This window comes from Rhinopithecus roxellana, chromosome 16, assembly GCF_007565055.1.
Source record: "Rhinopithecus roxellana isolate Shanxi Qingling chromosome 16, ASM756505v1, whole genome shotgun sequence".
In the NCBI taxonomy this organism is placed as follows: Eukaryota; Metazoa; Chordata; class Mammalia; order Primates; family Cercopithecidae; genus Rhinopithecus; species Rhinopithecus roxellana.
Window position 1 is genome coordinate 24,688,907 of NC_044564.1, and position 22,768 is coordinate 24,711,674.

The following is a 22,768-nucleotide window of genomic DNA, read 5'->3' on the forward strand; positions in this document are numbered from 1 at the left end:
GGAGGCCAAGGCAGGCAGATAACTTGAAGTCAGGAGTTCGAGACCAGTCTGGGCAACATGTCGAAACCCCATCTCTACAAAAAATACAAAAAAGTTGGGCGTGGTGGCACGTGCCTGTTGTCCCAGCTACTCAGGAGGGTGATGAAGTGGAAGGATCGCTTGAGCCTGGGAGGTCGAGGCTACAGTAAGGTACGATCTTACTTACCTTGAGGTAATTGATTTATTGAGGTAATTTATTTATTATTAAATAATAATAATATTTAATAGTACTAATATTTAATAGTATTAATAATAATATTTAATAGTCTCGAAAAAAACCAAACATCAAGAAAAAACAATCCCTGTCCTCAGGAAAATATGGGAGTTGGCGGGGGATTTAAAAGACTTACCGTGGGACCAGTATTTGGAGGTGATGATTCGTCTGTGCACACAGACAAAACAGAGAGGGAAGGCATCTGGGAGGATGTCAGGGCTGGCATCTCTGTGCCACTGTCCAAGTTCAAAGCTGAGAGCCCAAGAGTGTGATGCCCATTGAGCTCACTGGCACTGCTTTGGGTGGAAGGCTTTAGGGAATTCTGGAACGTGCCATTGCGGAGGCAGGATGTGCTATGGAAAGTGCTCGCCAGCTTGGCTGTCTTCTGATTGCTGTCATCAGAGTCAAGTTTGGGGAAAGACAGGGATTTGATATTGCTTACTGCAGGTATAGGGGGGAGGGACACTTTGGAAGACAGTGACATCTTTTCACAGTTGCCCAACTGTGGTAAGGTTATAAAGCCATTAGGTTTATGAAGAGGCTTGAAATCTAGGGTCGCCCGTTCCAAGGATGCCAGGACCTCCTCATCCTGTAACACGGACCCAGAGCCTCCCCTGGGCAAGTTATTGTCCAATAACTGAGCCATAATGGGTCCAGTGGTTCCTACCAGAATATTTCTCAGCTCTTCCTTCTCATCAATAGTTTTTAACTCCAGATTATCAAATGGGTCTTCTTCACACTCAAAGTCAGCAAGATTGAAATCTGCCTTTATGTGAGGTGGGCTGAGAACTTTCTGTTTCGTGGCACTACTGCTGACCCGAGTTGGTGTGAGGATGCTGTTGTGCTGCAAGCTGGCGAGGATGGGGTTAATAGGAGGTGGCATTGTGGCTGTACTGTGAGTCTTGGAGAAGCTCATTTTGCTATCGCCCTCTGGGCCACTCTTAGAATTCACTTTAGCTTCTGCTTCCGCAATTTTGCACTCTGCTTCCCGCTCGGCTTCTTCGATTTTCTTAATCTCTTCAGCCCACTCAATGGTTTTCTTTTCCAAAGAGAAGTCATACTGCAAAGATATAGCAGAGGAAGGGGGTGTGAACCCAGGTGGCCGTCCTTCCCCCCCACCCAATTCACTCCTTCCTCACTCCTGGTGCAAGAGGAGAACTGGGCAAGGCAGCATTTAAGGCGTGTGGGATGATCCCCACTTAAAAAGAGTAAGGCTTCCAATGTCCTTATAAGATTTAACCAAACTCTGTTCCTGGGTTACTTGTAGAAATTATCTAGAAAGAACTCCTACAACCTCTAACCCTACATACCAGGCCAAATGTACCTTGCTACTTCCCTTCTCTCTCCTCAGGCCATTTCCTTTCCTAGAATTCTTCACTGGTGGCTCAAGCAGAGCTCAGTTACTTCCTCTGTGAAGCTTTCCTGATGACCCACTCCTTCTTTGTAACTCTTACAGCATTTGTCTCTATCAGTCATTTGATGCTGAGCGCAGGTGACAACATGTAGTTTTCGTCTTTAATCTCTAACTTCCTCCAAAGTATCACAAGCCTCTTGTGGACAGCAACCTGCTACAGACCCTCCTTGGATCTCTATTATCTAGCACAATGTCCTAAACAAATCCCATGCTAGGTAATGACAGCCCCAAACATTTAAGAAATACCTGTAAGGTGCCATGCATGATTCTAAACACTTTTTATGTATTAACTCTCTAGATTTTCTCAATAACCCTTTAAAGTAACTACTGTTATTCCACTTAACAGGGTCTACAACCAAGCATAAAGCTGGTAGCTAAATGAAGAGCCTGGATTTGTACCCAGGCAGTCTGACTACAGATTCTATGCTCTTAAACCACTATCTATTAGATTATGATGAACAGGTTGTAGTTAAAATGCAGAAAAACTTATAAGAAATCCAGGCATATTCAGATTAAGATTTTTACAGGGCAAATTACACAAAGCGCCACTTCATGGTTCTTTAACGATATCTTAAGTATAGCTCAATTTACAAAAATTTATTTTGCACACTTAAAAGAAATAGACCTATTATATAAAGCAACATTCACACAGGACAGGAAAAAACAAAAATCTTTGGCTTTCACCCCAAAGCACTAGAGCTAAACAAAGTCTGTGTGAATGTCCAAGGTTAGAGACACACTAAAGGTAAAAAGGGGGGAAAAGAGAGGTCTAACATGCTAACACCGGAATTTTAGAGAAGAAGAAAAATAGGACAGAGCCTCTGGTCATCCTCAAGCCTTTCAATTCAAACAACAGAAGACAAGCCTAGAAAGGTACATGTCAAGAGGTTACTTTAAATCCTAAACCAGTTGCTGTGCCTCAGACAGACACATGGCGGGGAATCACTGGGCTTCCTTTCTACCACTAATGGAACACTGAGAAAAGAGCAGTGGCAATGACTCTGCTTTTCTAACTGTGGAGAAAATCCAATTTTGCAATTGTTTTCCCCCAATAAAAATGCAGGCTATAACTAACTTCCCATTGCCTATAAACATTGTTCTTTGAAGTTTTATTCAAAAAACAATTGGAAATTTATTTCCTTTTCTAGCAAACACTTATTGAACTTTCGTTTTTCGTTACCAAAGTAATGCAGAATACTTGGAATACAGAAAAAAAGGGTGCGGTGCAGGGAGGGAGGGGGTTGGGGGTGGCAGAAATATTAAAGTAGAAAAGAATGTGGGTTTGCAGTATAATAATAAATAATATCATCTAGCATTTATGGAGTTCCAGGAACCAGAGTAAGCATTATAAATACATTCTTTAACTCTTCTAACAACCTTAAAAGCTATGGAGGTTTGGAGAAGTTAAAAAAAAATGTCCAAGATTATACAGCTATTACAGGTCAATTCTCCAGCACATGTATGAGTGACACCAGAGGATGTTCTAAACCATGACACTAAGGGCTACCTCACGTGAGCCACATTCAACAGAAGCTTTCTGGACCCTAGAAGCAAGGGCTGTGTATATTTTTTTGTTTTGTTTTGTTTTGTTTTGTTTTGAGACGGAGTCTCGCTCTGTCCCCCAGGCTAGAGTGCAGTGGCGCAATCTCGGCTCACTGCAAGCTCCGCCTCCCGGGTTCACGCCATTCTCCTGCCTCAGCCTCCCGAGTAGCTGGGACTACAGGCGCCCGCCACCGCGCCCGGCTAATTTTTTTTGTATTTTTTTAGTAGAGACGAGGTTTCACCGTGGTCTCGATCTCCTGACCTTGTGATCCGCCTGCCTCGGCCTCCCAAAGTGCTGGGATTACGGGAGTGAGCCACTGCACCCGGCCGGGCTGTGTATATTTTACTGGTTCACTTTAAAGAAATTTTAGCTGAAAAGTTGAGTTTGTATTGTCATGCAAAGGCAAATATGACAGAGGAACTTTCAAGTCATCTGTCTAGAGCTCTAGGTCTGACTGTTCTCTTTGGGTACGGAGGGGACCAGATACAACACTACAACCTAATTCCCCATGGAGACTCCAGGCAAAGTTTAAAGCTGCTTTGTAACCCAGACAGGCTTGGTCTCCTTTGGGAGGCCAAGGTGGGCGGATCACTTGAGGTGAGGAGTTTGAGACCAGCCTAGTCAACATGGCGAAACCCTGTCTCTACTAAAAACACAAAAATTAGCCAGGCATGGTGGCACACGCCAGTAGTCCCAGCTACTCAGGAGGCTGAGGCAGGAGAATCTCTTGAAGCTGGGAGGTGGAGGTTGCAGTGAGTCAAGATGGCGCCACTGCACTCCAGCCTGGGCAAAAGAACAAGACTCCATCTCAAAAAAAAAGGTTGCTTTGTGCATTAGAGAACAAAAATATTTCACCTGGCCCACACTGGAATGCAGCTGTTAGCCCTGATCTCCTTTTGTGATCAGTGGGTGCTATGAGCACAGTGTGCCCAATACCATGCATTTATTAGTGCTTCAGACTGACCAAACAAATGGGAAATTCCCAGCAAAGCCTAAATCGACAACAATTTGGGAATCAAAACAAGTTTTCTGAATGCATCAATAAAGCAGTGAATAATGAGAAACAAGACACGTGTTTTTAAATCATATCGCTAAGAGTATCCTGTACACAAGTAAGTATTTAATGACTATTTGTTCTTACCAATAAAAAAATTCTCAGACAAATAAAACAAGGAAAAACATTATAAAGTAAGTCTATCTCTCTTCTGGTCCAATAAAGTCTCCATACACAAAAGGAACATTAATTCAGTATTAAAGATGCTTAATATAAGATGCTTGACATCATTAGTCATGAAAGAAATGCAAATAAAAACCACAATGAGAGACAACTTCTCACCCACAAGAATGTATATAATGAAAACGAGTTAATAAGAGTTGGCAAGGAAGTGAAGAAATTGGTACCCTCTTGTGCTGCTGGGATTGTAAAATTGTGCAGCCATTTTGGAAAAATACTCTAGTGTTCTTTAAAATGTTAAACATAGAGTTACCATGACCCAGCAATTCCACTCCTATATATTATACCCAAGAAAACTGAAAACATGTGTCCACACAAAAATCTGTTTACAGATGTTCAGAGCATCATTATTCATAAGAGGCAAAAAGTGGAAACTACCACAATGTCCATCAACTAATGAACAGATGAACAAAGTGTGTTATATCCAAACAATGAAATATTATTCACCTATAAATCACTGAACTGTATGTATACCTTAAAAAGGTGAATTTTGGCCAGGCATGGTGGCTCACACCTGTAATCCCAGCACTTTGGGAGGCTGAGGTGGGCAGATCACTTGAGGCCAGGAGCTCAAGACCAGCCTGGGCAACATGATGAAACTCCGTCTCTACAAAAAATACAAAAATTAGCCAGGCATGATGGTGCATGCCAATAGTCCCAGCTACTCAGGAGGCTGAGGATGGAGGATCACCAAGCTCAGGGAGGTCAAGGCTGCAGTAAGCCACGACTGTGCCACTAGACTCCACCCTGGGTGACAGAGTGAGACTGTGTCTACAAATAAGCAAAAAAAAGTATTTTTTTTTAAAAAGGTAAATTTCATGGTATGTGAATAAAGATTTTTTTTCCTCCCAAAAGTAACTGAAGTTCCCTCGTTATGATTACTTACTGCATATACACTTTGGAAGATTAAAAAAAGTAATACCTTTTAGAGTAAAATGGTGATGCCTTAGTGAATTCCAGAAAAACAAAACTTCTTTTTCTGAAAGTTGCATTTTTAAAAATCTTCTTAAGTCACAGGAAGAAGAGTTACAGTAAGTACCATATTCTTCTGTTTCTCCAGGTAACTTCTCTCAACTATAAGTACCTTGAGGACAGTGATTAAGGCATTTATCTCTACCTTGAGTGCCCAATAGACCACCTCTCAAAAGCAGGCATTCAGTAAATGTGTACTGCAGTAAGTAACACAGGGCTATTTGTTGCTTTCAAGGAGTAATTCAGTACATTTCTATATAACTGAGCCTTAAAGATGGGAGGATTGAGAAAGAAGCCCTCGAGGAGATAACATTTATGTGCAATCTAGAATAGATTTAAACGGAGTTTTCGGTATAGTGAGAAAAAGAATATTCCAGGTAGAGATAACAGCTCATGAGCAGAAGCAGCATACAGAGAGATAACATACAAGGTCTAACAGACTACTAGTAACATGGTTTGGAGGGAACATGGAGGTGATGAGCTCAATTGCTTTGCCATAACCTTATGTCTAGACTAGACTCAATAAGGACTGGTCAGTCACTGAACCCTTTTGAACAATTATGAAAAGGGATGTGACAATTTAAAACTTTAAGATCATGCCAGATCTTAAACTTCTAGAAACAATGTAAAAAAATAGAAGGAAAACACTGCAAGCAGAAGGGCCAATTAAAGAGGCTACTGCAACAGCCCACATGAAAAATGAGGTCAGGCTGAACTGCAATGTGAGACACAGCAAATCTAACTTGAGTGACTGAAAAGAGAATGAGGACATTAACAGAGAAAGGAAAAGAGGTGAAAAAACTAGTTAAATGGGAAATGGGAATTTGTTCTGTGTGAGGCACAGAGCCCCAGGAATATACAATCTAACAGAGTAAACAAAATCTGTATGTGTGTATAACAATGTGAGCCAGGCAGCAATATAGGAGCCATAAGAAACAATAATAAGAGAATACAGTCATAATGACAAGGATACACTCTAAAAAATGCATGTTAGGTGATTTCATCGGTGAGGGCAGAAGTGTACTTACACAAACCTAGATGGTACAGCCCGCTATACACCTAGGCTATATGGTATTGCTACGGTACAGTATTGCTCCGAGGCTACAAACCTGTATAGCATGTTACTGTACTGAATACTGTAGGCAACTGTTGCACAATGGCAAGTATTTATGTATCTAAACCTACCTAAACATAGAAAAGGTACAGTAAAAATATGGAATAAAAGATTAAAAATAGGCTGGGTGCAGTGGCTCACGCCTGTAATCCCAGCATTTTGTGAGGTCAAGGTGGGTGGATCAACTGACGTCAGGAGTTCAAGATCAGCCTGACTAACATGGTGAAACCCTGTCTCTACTAAAAATACAAAATTAGCCAGGCATGGTGGTGCACACCTGTAATCCCAGCTACTCAGGAGGCTGAGGCAGGAGAATCCCTTGAACCCAGGAGGTGGAGGTGGAGGTGGAGGTGGAGGCGGAGGTTGCAGTGAACCAAGATCGCACCATTGCACTCCAGCCTGGGCAACAAGAATGAAACTCCATCTCAAAAAAAGAAAAAAAGAAAAAAAAAAAGATTTAAAATGGTCCACCTGCATAGGGCACTTACCATAAATGGAGCTTGCAGGACTGGAAGTTGCTCTGGGTGAGTAAGTGAATGGTGGGTAAATGTGAAGGCCTAGGACATTACTGTACAGTAGTACTATAGACTTTATAAACACTGTACACTTAGACTATACTAAATTTGTAAAAAACAATTTTTCTCTCAATAATAAATTAACTCGAGCTTACTGTGACTTTTTTTAACTTTATAAACATTAAATTTTTAAAACTTTTTTACTCTTCTGAACTAAGCCTAAAACACAAACACATCATACAACGGTACCAAAACATTTTTCTTTATACCCTTATTCTATAACCTTTTGGATCTTTAAATTTTTTTTTTTTTTTTTTACTTTTTAAACTTCTTTCTTAAAAATGAAGCCACAGGCCAGGCACGGTGGCTCAAGCCTGTAATCCCAGCACTTTGGGAGGCCGAGACGGGCGGATCACGAGGTCAGGAGATCGAGACCATCCTGGCTAACACAGTGAAACCCCGTCTCTACTAAAAAATACAAAAAACTAGCCGGGCGAGGTGGCGGGCGCCTGTAGTCCCAGCTACTCAGGAGGCTGAGGCAGGAGAATGGCGTAAACCCGGGAGGCGGAGCTTGCAGTGAGCTGAGATCTGGCCACTGCACTCCAGACTGGGCGACACAGCGAGACTCCGTCTCAAAAAAAAAAAAAAAAAAAAAAAAAAAAAAAAAAAAAAAAATGAAGCCACAAACACACACACATCAGCCTAGGCCTACGGGATCATCAGCATCACTGTTTTCCACCTCCCCATCTTGTCTCACGGGATTATCTTCAGGATCAATACATGCATGGAGCTGTCATCTCCTATGATCACAATGCCCTCCTGTGGAATATCTCCTGAAGGACCTACCTGAGGCTGTTTTACAGTTAACTTTTTTAATAAGTAGAAGGATAATGCTAAAAAGTATAGCATAGTAATACGTAAATGAGTAACATTGTCATTTATTTGTATTACATACTATACTGAATTGTATGTGCTATACTTTTATAAGACTGTCAGTGCAGATGTGTTTACACCAGCATCACCACAAACACTTGAGTAATGCATTGTGCTACCATGTTACAATGGTTACTACTACTACTATGTCACTATGTGATAGGTACATACATATATATATATATATATCCTTTTTTCCCCCCAGTAGAGACGAGGTCTCATTAAGTTGCCCAGCCTGGTCTCAAACTCCTGAGCTCAAGTGATCCTCCCACCTTGGCCACCCACAGTGCTAGGATCACAAGCGTGAGCCACAACGTTCAGCCCCTTATAATTTTATGGGACCACTATTGTATATGCGGTCCATCATTGACCAAAACGTGATTCTGCTTGCAACTGTAGTTTTCTTTATTTCACTATACATCAAATTCTTACTCTTTAAACTTTTAAATGCACTAAACTTTAACTAAAAATTACCACTTACCTGTACTTCTCTGACAACCTGCAAACAATCAGGCAAGGAGAAGCCAATAGGTAGACCAACTTTAGCTGGTGTTTTGAATTTGTCTCCTATCTTAAATGGGACATCATCAAGGTAACTGAAAGTCCCTATAATCAAAAATAAAGTAGAAAATATCAGCAAAGAACTTCATTATTTGTTTTGCCATAATCTTATGTCTAACGGATATGCATTAATTTTTGCTATTCTAAGTCTAGAAGTTACAGAGTTCCTTCTCTGACTGCTTACCTTTTCCTTGACCCTAAATCTCTGAGAAGGAAATTCTACTCATTCAGTATTATTAGGAGTTTATTTTCAATGGCACTTAGTGTAAAAGCCAAAGTATTCACAGTGGTCTAAGAGGCCTTCCCCATCACCCACAGTCTCTCTGCCCTCATCTCCTTTCAGTCATTCTATGGCTCACTGTACTAAGTTATGGTGACCGCTGCTCTTAAAGATGACAGGCTCCATTCACCTCAAAAACTCTGTACTGACTGTTCCTTCTAACTGGAACACTCTTCTGTCACATGACTCACTCCTTCAAGTTTTTGCTCAAATGTTACCCTCTCAGTGAGGCTTACACTGACCCACCCTACTTAAAAGTACTACCCCACCCTCACTACAATACTCCCATATTACCATCTTTTCCCCATAACACTTATTGCCTTCTAACATTATAAATTGACTTTTTAATTATATTTATTGTTTCTCTTTCCCAAAGAAATATAGGCTCTTTGTGGGCAAGTATTTAAGTCTATCTTATTCAATGATGTATTTTCTTTTTTTTTTTTTTTTTTTTTTTTGAGACGGAGTCTTGCTCTGTCGCCTGGGCTGGAGTGCAGTGGCCGGATCTCAGCTCACTGCAAGCTCTGCCCGCGAGTTTACGCCATTCTCCTGCCTCAGCCTCCGGAGTAGCTGGGACTACAGGCGCCCGCCACCTCGCCCGGCTAGTTTTTTTTTATTTTTAGTAGAGACGGGGTTTCACCGTGTTAGCCAGGATGGTCTCGATCTCCTGACCTCGTGATCCGCCCGTCTCGGCCTCCCAAAGTGCTGGGATTACAGGCTTGAGCCACCGCGCCTGGCCAATGATGTATTTTCAAAACCTTCAGCATGGTCTGGCACACATCAACATTTAATAAACACTGCTGAACGGATGAGACTCCCCAGAAAAGAATCTCCTTGATTAGGATTTTCTACTTTAGAAAAATATCATTTTTAATTAATACAAAGAATTACTCCCAGCCTGATCAACATGGTGAAACCCCGTCTCTACTAAAAATACAAAAACTGGCCGGGCATGGTGGCGTGTGCCTGTAAACCCAGCTACTCAGGAGGCTAAGGCAGGAGAATCGCTTGAACCCAGGAGACGGAGGTTGCAGTGAGCCGAGTGGAATGCACCACTGCATTCCAGCCTGAGCAACAGAGTGAGACTCCATCTCAAAAAAAAAAAAAAAAAAAGAAGTACTCTAGCTTAAAAAACGCTACATTCTAGAACAAGATGGAAATACTTAAGCAGCACAACACTTACATGAAAAAGGGAAAACCAGACAAAATCATGGGATTCTGAATAAGATTATCAGGAACACAAGTCATACACAATGGAGCTGCTTTAATCTCCTAAAGGTTCTTTGCCCATCATAACTGAACAACATGGAAAGACCAGAACATGACCATCTATTCACAGGATCAGATAAAAGGAAAACGCCTCTTGTATATGACTCGATAGCTATATACTCCAAACGGGGCCATGTTTTCTTTTCTGGCGCAGCTCTGGGAGGCTAATTTACTGGCAGAACCATCGTGGACAATGAAATACAATTGATAAAATAAATTTTGCTTTTCAATATTGGCAGCTGGTAAAGGAAGGTTTACCTCTCAGCCTCACACTATTTTCTTGGATGCTCACAGACACAAAATAAGACAATTACACCTCTTCCACGAAGATGACTTCTTTCCTTAGAAGAACTGTGTAGATCTCAAGAATTATCAAGGTCAGAAAATATTTGTAATCTTGTCATCATTCCCATTTCCTGGGATAGGTATTCTGCAGATACACCTGAAACTCTCCATCAGGAAGAATGCCCCTACTCCCAAGCCTTGTGGGAATGGGTGTCTTTCCCATCTCTTTCCCATCTAACTTCCGCCCAGAACTACAACATTTGAACTATCGCTCACTTAGCTAACAAATTAAATTCACAACTGTGTTCAATTTAGTAATTTAACACTCTTGGAAATCACCATATTTATTAACACCCTAGGAAATTTTCCAAGTGTGGTCATAATTTTAGATGTGCTATTTTCATGGCTGGCAATGCCTATCACATCCCTAACCTTATTTACTTGAGTAATTATTATTTAGCCCTTTAAGAATGAACTCAAGAGGCCGGGTGCAGTGGCCCAAGCCAAATCTCACCACTTTGGAAGGCCGAGGCAGATGGATCACCTGAGGTCAGGAGTTTGAGACTAGCCTGGCCAACATGGTGAAACCCGATCTCTACTAAAAATACAAAAATGCGCCAGGCGTAGTGGCACACACCTGTAGTCCCAGCTACTTGGGAGGCTGAGGCAGGAGAATTGCTTGAACCTAGGAGGCAGAGGGTGCAGTGAGCCTCAAGAACAACTCCTTTGTCAACCTCAGAATACCCAGTTAATACTACCACCTTAGGACTTACTTCTATGTACTGTTAATAGTTTGTTTTCGTAAACTTCCTGCAGAGAGTTTGCGCAAGAATTTGAGTGTCCCTTAACAGGGGAGAAATGTTTCATATCTATATCACCCAAACTCAGTATAATATATGGCTGATGAAATTTGTTCAATGAATGAAGAATTAATAATAAAGACATGCCTTGGCCGGGCCCGGTGGCTCACACCTCTAATCTCAGCACTTTGGGAGGCCGAGGCAGGTGGAGGTCAGGAGTTTGAGACCAGCCTGGCCAACATGGTGAAACCGCATCTCTACTAAAAATACAAAAACTTAGCCAGACGTGGTGGTGCATGCCTGTAATCCCAGCTTCTTGGACGGTTGAGGCAGAAGAATTGCTTGAACCTGGGAGGCGGAAGTTGCAGTGAGCCGAGAATGCGCCAGTGCACTCTAGCCTGGGCAACAAGAGCGAAACTCCGTCTCAAAAAAAAATAAAAATAAAAATAAAGACAACCCCTACCCCAACATACATACATATATATATATAATTTTTTTAAGAGACATTTGCCCAGGCTGGAGTACAGTGATGCTATCATGGCTCACTGCATCCTTGCCCTCTGGGACCCAAGTAATCCTCCCACCTCAGCCTCCTGAGTAGCTAAGACAGGGTCTCATTATGTCGCCCAGGCTGGTCTCCAACTCCTGGGCTCAAGCATTCTTCCCGCCTCAGCCTCTCAAACTGCTGGGATTACAGGCATGAACTATCACACCCAGTTCCAACTTATATTTAATATGAAAATTGAAAATTATTTGCCCAAAAATGACAAGGCTAGTCATGCAAATGTTTTTAACAGATTACTCATACATGATACAAGCATGTGTCTGAGATCTGAACAAAGTTACAAAAATGTACCAGACAGATGTCATCCCCCGCACTAGCACCACCAAAAAAGTGCTGGGAGCCACCACAGCTTACCAACAAAACTAAGTGTTGATTACAACACTTACACTCTATGGCACTTATAAAATGCTTATATTTTAGAAGATTAGAACAAAAGTTCTTTCTAATTTTAAAGAATTTTTGTCTGTTTTCTTTGAAAATAGGGACTCAAATGTTATTGAAAGATTCTAACTTTGGCTAGTATCCTGATTAACTGGAAACAAAGCTGAAACTCTGGCACTAAGAATCACTGGAAAGATTTACAGTCAAGTTAATAAGCACACAATTAAGTCTTTTAACACTAATAAGCATAGATGATACACAAAAATGATAAAATCTATCCACATTAATAACTATATTTGGCCGGGTGCGGTAGCTCACGCCTGTAATCCCAGCAATTTGGGAGGCCAAGGCAGGCAGATCACGAGGTCAGGAGTTTGAGACCAGCCTGGCCAGCATGGTGAAACCCCATCTCTACTAAAAATACAAAAAATTAGCTGGGCATGGTGGCGTGCCCATGTAATCCCAGCTACTCAGGAGGCTGAAGCAGGAGAACTGCTTTAACCTGGAAGGCAGAAGTTGCAGTGAGCTGAGATCACACCACTGCACTCCAGCCTGGGCAACAGGGCAAGACTCCATTTCAATAATAATAACAACGACTAAATTTTCTTAAATAACCAGTTCTATTGTAGATTGGTAACAAGGAGTTGGGGGAGAAAAACTACCAAAAAAAGTACTGTGCTAAAGATATGAGGCCGGGCGTGGTGGTTCACGCCTGTAATCCTAGCACTTTGGGAGGCAGAGATGGGTGGATCACCTGAGGTCAGGAGTTGGAGACCAGCCTGGCCAACATGGTAAAACCCTGTCTCTACTAAAAATACAAAAATTAGGGGCCAAGCATGGTGGCTTATACCTGTAATCCCAGCATTCTGGGAGGCTGAGGCAGGCAGATCACGAGGTCAGGAGATTGAGACCATCCTGGCCAACATGGTGAAACCCCATCTCTACTAAAAATACAAAAATTAGCCTGGCGTGGTGGCACATTCCTGTAATCCCAGTTACTCAGGAGGCTGAGGCAGGAGAATCACTTGAACCTGGGAGTCGAAGGTTGCCGTGAGCTGAGATGGCTCCACTGCGCTCCCGCCTGGCGACAGAGCAAGACTCCATGTCAGGCCAGGTACAGTGGCTCACGCCTGTAATCCCAGCACTTTGGAAGGCTGAGGCAGGCAGATCATGAGATCAAGAGTTCGAGACCAGCCTGACCAACATGGTGAAACTCCATCTCTACCAAAAATACAAAAATTAGCTGGGCGTGGTGGCACGTTCCTGTAGTCCCAGCTACTCGGAAGGCTGAGGCAGGAGAATCGCTTGAACCTGGGATGCAGAGGTTGCAGTGAGCCTAGATCACATCACTGCACTGCAGCCTGGGCGACAGAGCAAGACTCCATCTCAAAAAAAATAATAAATGAATAAAAGATATTAGTGAAATAAAATCCTGTAAAAAAAAAAAGTGATTTCCTTGCCTACCTTTCAGATAGCAAACTATTATAATGTGATATACACTGATAAACTTATATTCTATAAATCAAACTAGGTCCTGGCTTAGGGACAGAAAAGATGAGGTAGAATACCTTTAAAGGGCTGCTGTTTCCCTTCACTAGCACCAATTGCAGGTATCTGGTTTAAAAACCAGCTTCCTTTCACTAACAAAGCCAATGCCATTGTGATTTATTTAGCACATCCCCCAGCCCTCCAGGGTCTTAGTACTTTAAAAGCTTTATTAAGAGAGAATGAACAAATAGTTCGGTAATTACTGGAAGGAGGAAGTAGGATAAAGGGCAAAAAGGCATTTAAAGAGATGGGAACATGGCCAGGCAAAGTGGCTCACACCTGTAATCCCAGCACTTTGGGAGGCCAAGGCAGATGGATCACTTGAGGTCAGGATTTCAAGACCAGCCTGGCCAACATGGTGAAACCTCCGTCTCTACTAAAAATACAAAAAAACTTAGCTAGTCCTGGTGGTGCACACCTGTAATCCCAGCTACTCGGGAAACTGAGGCAAGAGAATCGCTTGAACCCAGAAGGTGGAGGCTGCAGTGAGCCAAAATCGCGCCACTGCACTCCAGCCTGGGCGACTGAGACTCCATCTCCAAAAAAAAAAAAAAGGAACAAAGAAAGCAGTATTTGTAATAATGGATAGAGACTACCGTTAACTACTATTAATGATGGTGCTGTGAAAATTAGAAATATGTTTCTTCCAAATATAACCAATTATGTCTCAGGAAGTTTCTTTTATTTTTCTTTTGAGATGAAGTCTCGCTCTGTCGCCCAGGCTGGAGTGCAGTGGTGCGATCTTGGCTCACTGCCAGCTCCGCCTCCCAGGTTCACACCATTCTCCTGCCTCAGCCTCCTGAATAGCTGGGACTACGGGTGCCCGCCACCACACCTGGCTAATTTTTTGTATGTTTAGTAGAGACGGGGTTTCACGGTGTTAGGTAGGATGGTCTCGATCTCCTGACCTCGTGATTCATCCGCCTCAGCCTCCCAAAGTGCTGGGATTACAGGCGTGAGCCACCGTGCCTGGTTTCTTTTTTAAGAAAGGGTCTTGCTCTGTCACCCAGGCTGGAGTGCAGTGATGTCATCACCTCTCACTGCAGCCTAATTCTCCTGAACTCAAGTGATCCTCCCACCTCAGCCTCCTGAGTAGCTGGGACTACAGGCATGCACCACCATGCCCAGCTAATTTTTTTTTTTTTTTTTTTTTTTTTTGAGACGGAGTCTCGCTCTGTCGCCCAGGCTGGAGTGCAGTGGCCGGATCTCAGCTCACTGCAAGCTCCGCCTCCCAGGTTTACACCATTCTCCTGCCTCAGCCTCCCGAGTAGCTGGGACTACAAGCGCCCGCCACCTCGCCCGGCTAGTTTTTTTTTTTTATATTTTTTTAGTAGAGACGGGGTTTCACCGGGTTAGCCAGGATGGTCTCGATCTCCTGACCTTGTGATCCGCCCGTCTCGGCCTCCCAGAGTGCTGGGATTACAGGCTTGAGCCACCGCGCCCGGCCGCCCAGCTAATTTTTTAATTTTTTTTTGTAGACCTGAGGGCTCACTTTGTTGCCCAGGCTGGTCTCAAATTCCCAGACTCAGGTGATCCTCCCACCTCAGCCTCCCAAAGTGGAACTGTCCATTTTTATCCAATGTATCAAGAATTTAAAATATTATAGTTAAAAATTTTCTGCCTCAACCTCAAATTACCTTTTAGTTTCAGTCCTCATTACTGAAAATCTTCCTAAAATATTTGAGTCCATTCTCCTAAGTTCAATTTTTTAAACAGCCACTAAGTGCATGCCTAATGGCTGTGGTTGTGGAAGTTCCTTGAAGTTAGGTTCTGCACACCACTTTGGTGGAAGACAGTTAGTGGCTGAATATGTAACAACTCAGGATGAACTCTGGGAAGATTTCATTTGTTTCTTTCTAAATTGCTGATATGCCTATGATTCTGTAACCTGCCCGTTTTTCTAAAAAAAGGTACAATTCCAGGTAGGGGGAGAAATTCTCAATAGAGGAGAGCAACTACATTATATTTAGTTCAGGTTTTATTCTGAGGAGATTCAAATTGAGGTTTTTTTTAAAAAGAGTAAGATCAAACTTAAAATTAAGTGAAAATCTGCAATTCCATGACCAGTTATCACCATCTTAAAGTCATCAGTGTCTACTGCAGCAAAGGGTTTAAAATAAATAAATAAATAAAACAAACAAACAAAACTATCTTAAAGCCACAGGCCAAGTAACACTTGCAAAATCACAAATATACAAAATTACATAGATACCTGTTGTAAGATGTGAAATCACAAGAAAATGTTACTCATATCCTAACAACAAAACAAGCCACATCATCTACAAAATCAGCTTTTTAATATACATTGTCTGGCATTCAATTAAAAATTGTAAGACACAGAAAGAAGCAAGAAAATGTGATCCAGAATTAAGAGAGGAACCAGTCATCAGACTCAAATTCAGGGACAGCCAAGATATTGTAAATATCAGACAGGGAGCTTTAAAATAACAATAATACTTTGGGAGGCCGAGACGGGCAGATCACGAGGTCAGGAGATCAAGACCATCCTGGCTAACACGGTGAAACCCCGTCTCTACTAAAAAATACAAAAAAATTAGCCGGGCGAGGTGGCGGGAGCCTGTAGTCCCAGGTACTCGGGAGGCTGAGGCAGGAGAATGGCGTGAACCCGGGAGGCGAGGCTTGCAGTGAGCTGAGATCCGGCCACAGCACTCCAGCCTGGGCAACAGAGCGAGACTCCGTCTCAAAAAATAATAATAATAATAATAAATATGTTAAAGGGTCTAATGGAAAAAATAAACATGTGTGAGCAGATGGGAACTTCAGCAGAGAGATGGAAATATAAAGAAACAAATGGAAATGCCACAAGTGAAAAATGCATTATCAGAAAAGAAAAATTTTGATGGTTCATAAGCCAGGCTATGCTAATGCGAAGACAATAATCAGCATAAGACAGACTCGGGACTTGAAGTTAGGTGAAAAGAAATTAGCTAAACTGAAATACAAACAGAGAAAAAGGAAAAAAACTGAACAGTGTTGAGATATCTGGAACAATACCAAACAACCTAATGTATATGTGATCATAGCTCACTATAACGTTGAACTCCTGGGCTTAAGCAATCCTCCTGTCCCAGGCTCCTGAGATGCTAGGACTACAGAGAAGCTCCACCACACCTGGCTAATTTTTAATTCTTTTGTAGAAACAAGGCCAGGCACGGTGGCTCATGCTTGTAATCCCAGAACTTTGGGAGGCAAAGGCAGGTGGATCATCTGAGGTCGGGAGTTCAAAAGCAACCTGGCCAACATGGCGAAACCCTATCTCTACTAAAAATACAAAAATTAGCCAGGCATGGTGGTGCTCACCTGTAATCCCAGCTACCCAGGGGGCTGAGACAGGAGAATTGCTTGAGCAATTGCTTGAGGAGGCAGAGGTTGCAGTGAGCAGAGATGGCACCACTGCACTCCAGCATAGGTGACAGAGCGGGACTCCATCTCAAACAAACAAAAAAAAAACAAGAAACAGGGGGTCTTGCTGTGTTGCCCAGGCTGGTCTCAAACTCCTGGTCTCAGGCAATCCCTCCAGCCCACCACACACACACACACACACACACACACACACACACACACACACACACACACACACTATTGTGTAATAGAGTGGAGGAAACTTTGGGAGGTAATGAATGTTAATGCCTTAATGATGATAATGGTTTCATGAGTGTATACTTATCCCCAAACTCATCAAGATGTATACATTAAATATGTAATTATGTACAGCTTTTTATATATCAATTATACTTCAATAAACTGATTTAAGGAGGGGGGCTAGTTTTATCAAATCTTATCACAGGGTCTATTTTTTCATAAATTAGAGTCTCAACACATTTTCCAGATAAATAACGTTTCTCCTAGATGAAAACAAGAATCAGTTAAAGAGGATTGAGATGTTAAAGCACGAGGCTCCAAGAAAGTCCTTATCCAAACTAAGCCAATGGTATGCAGTTTTTATAAGAAATGGATAATATTTCTAGAAGTCTGAGAAATAACTGTTTCCCTTATTCTGTTATTTAGGGATATATGGTTACTAGTAACAGTGAAGTTGTTCAACTTTAGTTGAAAATAACAAACTCAGAGGTAAATCAAGTGCTAATCAAAGACAGCACAGCACCAGACCTACTCAGTCCCAAATATTAAAAAAAAAAAATACATTTTAATATCCAGTCATGACAGCAGTTATTACCTCCTTGTCTACACCCCAAGTGCCACAGAAAAGCTATACCCACATCCATTAACCTCCCAATGGACCAGTCAGACACCTAACTTTGGAGGAATCAATCCACAGGCTCATAAGCTAAGAAGGCTATGCCATCAGTTTACCCTGACCGAAAGATATAAAATCTCTATCTCTATGATGCTAGCCACTGACACTGAAAGATCAGGTAGCAAGCAGCACCTTAACTGGGGTGGCCATTTATAGCCCTGTGTACTCTACACTATTAGGCCAAGAAAGCAAGTCTACGAACTGAAGAATAATAATGGATCACAGACATAGAAACATTTAGTGAAGAAAGGCTAAGCAGCTTCCTGAGAAGTGGAAGGAGCAGCCTTAGTTCCTGGCTTTCTAATTTTAGCCTTGAGAGAGCAGAAACTTATTTTCTATACTCACATGCCTACACAATTGCCTATTAAATATTATCCATCTATCCCCTTTCATTTCTATTACTTAAACTACCTGATATCTAAAAATAGGATACTTTACTCTAAAAACCCAACTAGCTCTTTCCAGCCAGCACCGAGCAATGGACCTCTCTCGGGAGAACTGACACAAGCACCGCAAGACAGGGGCAAGAGAAAGCCCTATCACAAGAAGCGGAAGTATGAGGTGGGGTGCCCAGCTGCCAACACCAAGATTGGCCCCCGCCACATCCACACAGTCCATGTTCGAGGAGGTAACTAGAAATACTGTGCCCTGAGGCTGGACATTGGGAATTTCTCCTGGGGCTCAGAGTGTTGTACTCACAAAATAAGGATCATCGATGTCGTCTACAATGCGTCTAATAATGAGCTGGTCCATATCAAGACCCTGGTGAAGAAGTGCATCATGCTCATCAACAGCACACCATACTCATCGACAGCACACCGTATGGACAGTTGTACGAGTCCCACTATGCACTGCCCCTGGACCGCAAGAAAGGAGCCAAGCTGACTCCTGAGGAAGAAGAGATTTTAAACAAAAAATGATCTAAAAAATTTCAGAAGAAATCGATGAAAGGAAAAAGAATGCCAAAATCAGCAGTCTCTTGGAGGAGCAGTTCCAGCAGGGCAAGCTTCTTGCGTGCAACGCTTCAAGGCTGGGACAGTGTGGCCAGGCAGATAGCTATGTGCTAGAAGGCAAGGAGCTGGAGTTCTATCAGGAAAATCAAGGCCCGGAAAGGCAAATAAATCCTCATTTTTGTCTTCACCCATGTAATAAAGGTGTTTATTGTTTTGCTCCCCCCCAAAAAACAAACAAACAAACAAAAAACAACTAAAGCCTGTGAAATTCAACCAGGAACTCAGCAATAAAAGCCCTGTTAAGGGAGAAGCAGCCTAAGGGAGAAAGAAAATTTTTCGGCCGGGCGCGGTGGCTCAAGCCTGTAATCCCAGCACTTTGGGAGGCCGAGACGGGCGGATCACGAGGTCAGGAGATCGAGACCATCCTGGCTAACACGGTGAAACCCCGTCTCTACTAAAAAACACAAAAAACTAGCCGGGCGAGGTGGTGGGCGCCTGTAGTCCCAGCTACTCGGAGGCTGAGGCAGGAGAATGGCATAAACCCGGGAGGCGGAGCTTGCAGTGAGCTGAGAACCGGCCACTGCACTCCAGCCCGGGCAACAGAGCGAGACTCCGTCTCAAAAAAAAAAAAAAAAAAAAAAAAGAAAATTTTTCTCCTAAATTTTACTCAGGTAGAAAGTTTCATTTAAACAGTAACACTTTGGGCCGGGCGCAGTGGCTCGCGCCTGTAATCCCAGCACTTTGGGAGGCTGAGGCAGGTGGATCACAAGGTCAGAAGATCGAGATCATCCTGGCTAACACAGTGAAACCCCGTCTGTACTAAAAAATACAAAAAAATTAGCCGGGCATGGTGGTGGGTGCCTGTAGTCCCAGCTACTTGGGAGGCTGAGGCAGGAGAATGGCGTGAACCCAGGAGGCAGAGCCTGCAGTGAGCTGAGATCGTGCCACTGCACTCCAGCCTGAGCAACAAAGCAAGACTCTCTTTCAAAAAAAATTAAATTAAATTAAAAAAATAACACTTTGGTTAGGAATTGTTGTTGTTGTTTTTTTTTTTTTTTTAGACCGAGTTTCGCTCTTGTTGCCCAGGCTGGAGTGCAATGACACCATCTCAGTTCACCATAACCTCTGCCTCCCAGGTTCAAGCGATTCTCCTGCCTCAACCTTCTGAGTAGCTGGGATTACAGACATGCGCCACTAGCCCCGGCTAATTTTATATTTTTAGTAGAGATGGGGTTTCTCCATGTTGGTCAGGCTGGTTTTGAACTCCTGACCTCAGGTGATCCACCCGCTTCGGCCTCCCAAAGTGCTGGGATTATAGGTGTGAGCCACTGCACCCGGCCTGGTTAGGGATTTAAGGAGATGGGGAAATACCAGTCTTTACTGAACAGACACCTTCAAAATTATAATCTTCTCTCTGGAATGTTCACTTGAAACACAAAACATGGGGTACAACTATTTTCAGTCTGATCAAAACAGATGTTCCAAAGATTCAAAACAGAAAGTCTATCTTTTGAAATAAGGGCAAATTTTTCATTTTTGCTGTTTTCTCTCCTCAAGCTTTTCCTCTGCCCTTGCTCTGTCCTCTCTTTTCTCCCTTGAAAAGGTGATCTAGAGGCAATTCAGATCTGCCTTTTTCCCCCTTTTTCTTTTCTTAAGCTCAGTGGCAAGAATCTTTTGTTTGTTTGTTTGTTTGTTTGAGACAGGCTCTCATGTGATTCAGGCTGGAGTGCAGTGGCGTGATCATGGCTCACTGTAGCCTTGACCTCCGGGCTCAGCACTTCTCCCACCTCTCAGTCTCCAAAGTAGCTGAGACTACAGGCAGATAACAGCATACCCAGCTAATTTTTAAATTTTTTTGTAGAGACAGTGTCTCACTATGTTGCCCAGGCTGGTCTTGAACTCCTGGCCTTAAGCGATCCTCTCGCCTCAACCTCCTAATCTCCTGTTGGGATTACAGGGGTGAGCCACTGTGCCCTGCCCAGATCTGCCTTTCTATTATCATTTGAATACTTTTAAGAAGAACTGTAATAATCCATAAATAATAGGAAATAGCTTACCTGAAATATAAGATGCCTGACTTCTTTAAAGAACGCTAATTCCAGAGTTTGAATAACTTCAAAAGGATTTTTTAAAACTCAGCCAAGTTATCTATGTAAGTATATGCACACTGACAAATCAAAATTTAAAGGCTGTTGTATAAAATATATAAGCAAGTAAAATCATAGTCACTGCTACACCACTCTGACTCAGCTGAGGGATCTTAACAACCAACCACTCGCAGCTCAGAAGAGCATACCAACACATCCCCAGGCAGTCTAGTAAATCATTCTTATAATGATGTGATATACATATGTATTTTTTTGTTTGAGTCCGGGTCTCACTCTGTCGTCCAGGCTGGAGTGCAGTGACATGATCACAGCTCACTGCAACTTCAAACTTCTGGGATCAAGCAATCCTCCCACCTTAAGCCCCCAAGTAGCTGGGATTGCAGACACATGCCACCGTGCCTGGCTGATATAATTTTTAACATGGCAAATTGGCTTTAAAACCTCTTTTAAAGTAATTGTGTTATTTGACTACTTCTGGTTTTAATTCTTATCTTCTACTGTATGAAAAAAGGGTATAATTTTAACTTCTTAGATACCTCCTTCCATTCCCCTCCAAAGGCAGATAATAGTTTATTATTGTATTCCATTTTGGAAGGTTGTATCATAGGAAAAAAAGACAGAGAAACTATTAATTTCAAATTCAAAATTATAAATATCAGTATTGATACCTCTGTAATACAGTGATTGATTTGTAGTAAATTACTTCCTTTGATGGGGCACAGGGAACTAAACTAAAACATTATAAAGCATTAACCAAAGGGTTAGAATTTTTCACACACACATATGGAGAAGAGCTATGACTAAGGAACAGGAAAGGGAAAGGTAACTATACCTTCGATGCTGCTAAAGAAACAGAACAGGCAGACTCCTAATCTATCACTAGTAGTTTCAAGTACAATAACCAGAGACACTCTAAAGTTAAACTACCCATTTGAAGAAATACTTTTAGTTCTCTGAAGACCTTTTGGATATACATGACACATTGTTGTACAACTTTATTTTTGTCAAGCTGTTCATTAAAAGAGACAAAAAGGGGCAACTGTACTTAAAACTATGCTGAGTGATTCCAAATCCTCTGATCAAATCATAACTTAAACCATGATTCTAACAGTCCACTTACCATGAAAATCTGCACCCAACTTCTTAGAAGCCATTTAGAACCTGAAAAACAAGGAAATATTTCTTAGGCACATTATACCTTGAAGGTAGTACGAAGAAAATTGAGAGTACAAAAAAGAAACCAGAAGACCTAAGGTTTCAGGGCTGACAGAATCCTCACTTCTTACTCCTAAAGTCCAAAAAAAGATCCAGGCACTATGGCTCATGCCTGTAATCCCAGTGCTTTGGGAGGCAGAGGTGGGAGGATCACTTGAGCCCAGAAATTTGAGATCAGCAACATAGTGAGATCTCATAGGGAGACTGAGGTTGCAGTGAGCCACTGCACTACAGCCTGGGCAACAGAGCAAGACCCTGTCTCACACACAAAAAATAATTAATGAAAATCAAAAATTTGCTGGGCGTGGTGGCGCATGCCTATAGTCCTAGCTACTTGGGAGGCTAACGTGAGATGATCACTTAAGCTTAGGACTTGAGGCTGCAGTGAGCTAAGAAGGTGCCACTGAATTGCAGCCTGTGCAACAGCACAAGACCCTGTGAAGGGAAGGGGAAGGGGAAGGGGAAGGGGAAGGGCTGGGAAGGGCAGGGCAAGACAAGACAGACAAGACAGACAAGACAGACAAGACAAGACAAGACAAGACAAGA

The 22,768-nt window shown here is 42.4% G+C and overlaps 1 protein-coding gene and 1 pseudogene across 5 annotated transcripts in view; one reads left to right on the forward strand and one right to left on the reverse strand.

Moving 5' to 3' along the window:
- Window positions 1-22,768, reverse strand: part of UBAP1 (ubiquitin associated protein 1) — a 75,571-nt gene that overhangs the window by 11,112 nt on the left and 41,691 nt on the right. For 2 of the 5 annotated variants that reach the window (XM_010385768.2, XM_010385769.2), the window contains 3 exons: window positions 22,128-22,168; window positions 8,460-8,584; window positions 390-1,313 (listed from right to left, as the gene is read on the reverse strand). In XM_010385768.2, coding sequence (XP_010384070.1) covers window positions 390-1,313; window positions 8,460-8,584; window positions 22,128-22,161 — 1,083 coding nt within the window. In that variant the 5' untranslated portion in view covers window positions 22,162-22,168. Of the gene's footprint in view, window positions 1-389; window positions 1,314-5,366; window positions 5,388-8,459; window positions 8,585-18,645; window positions 18,784-22,127; window positions 22,169-22,768 lie in introns of those variants that run through there. The other 3 variants (XM_030919346.1, XM_030919345.1, XM_030919347.1) reach the window with 3 other exon arrangements.
- LOC104679998 lies at window positions 18,425-19,067 on the forward strand (annotated as a pseudogene).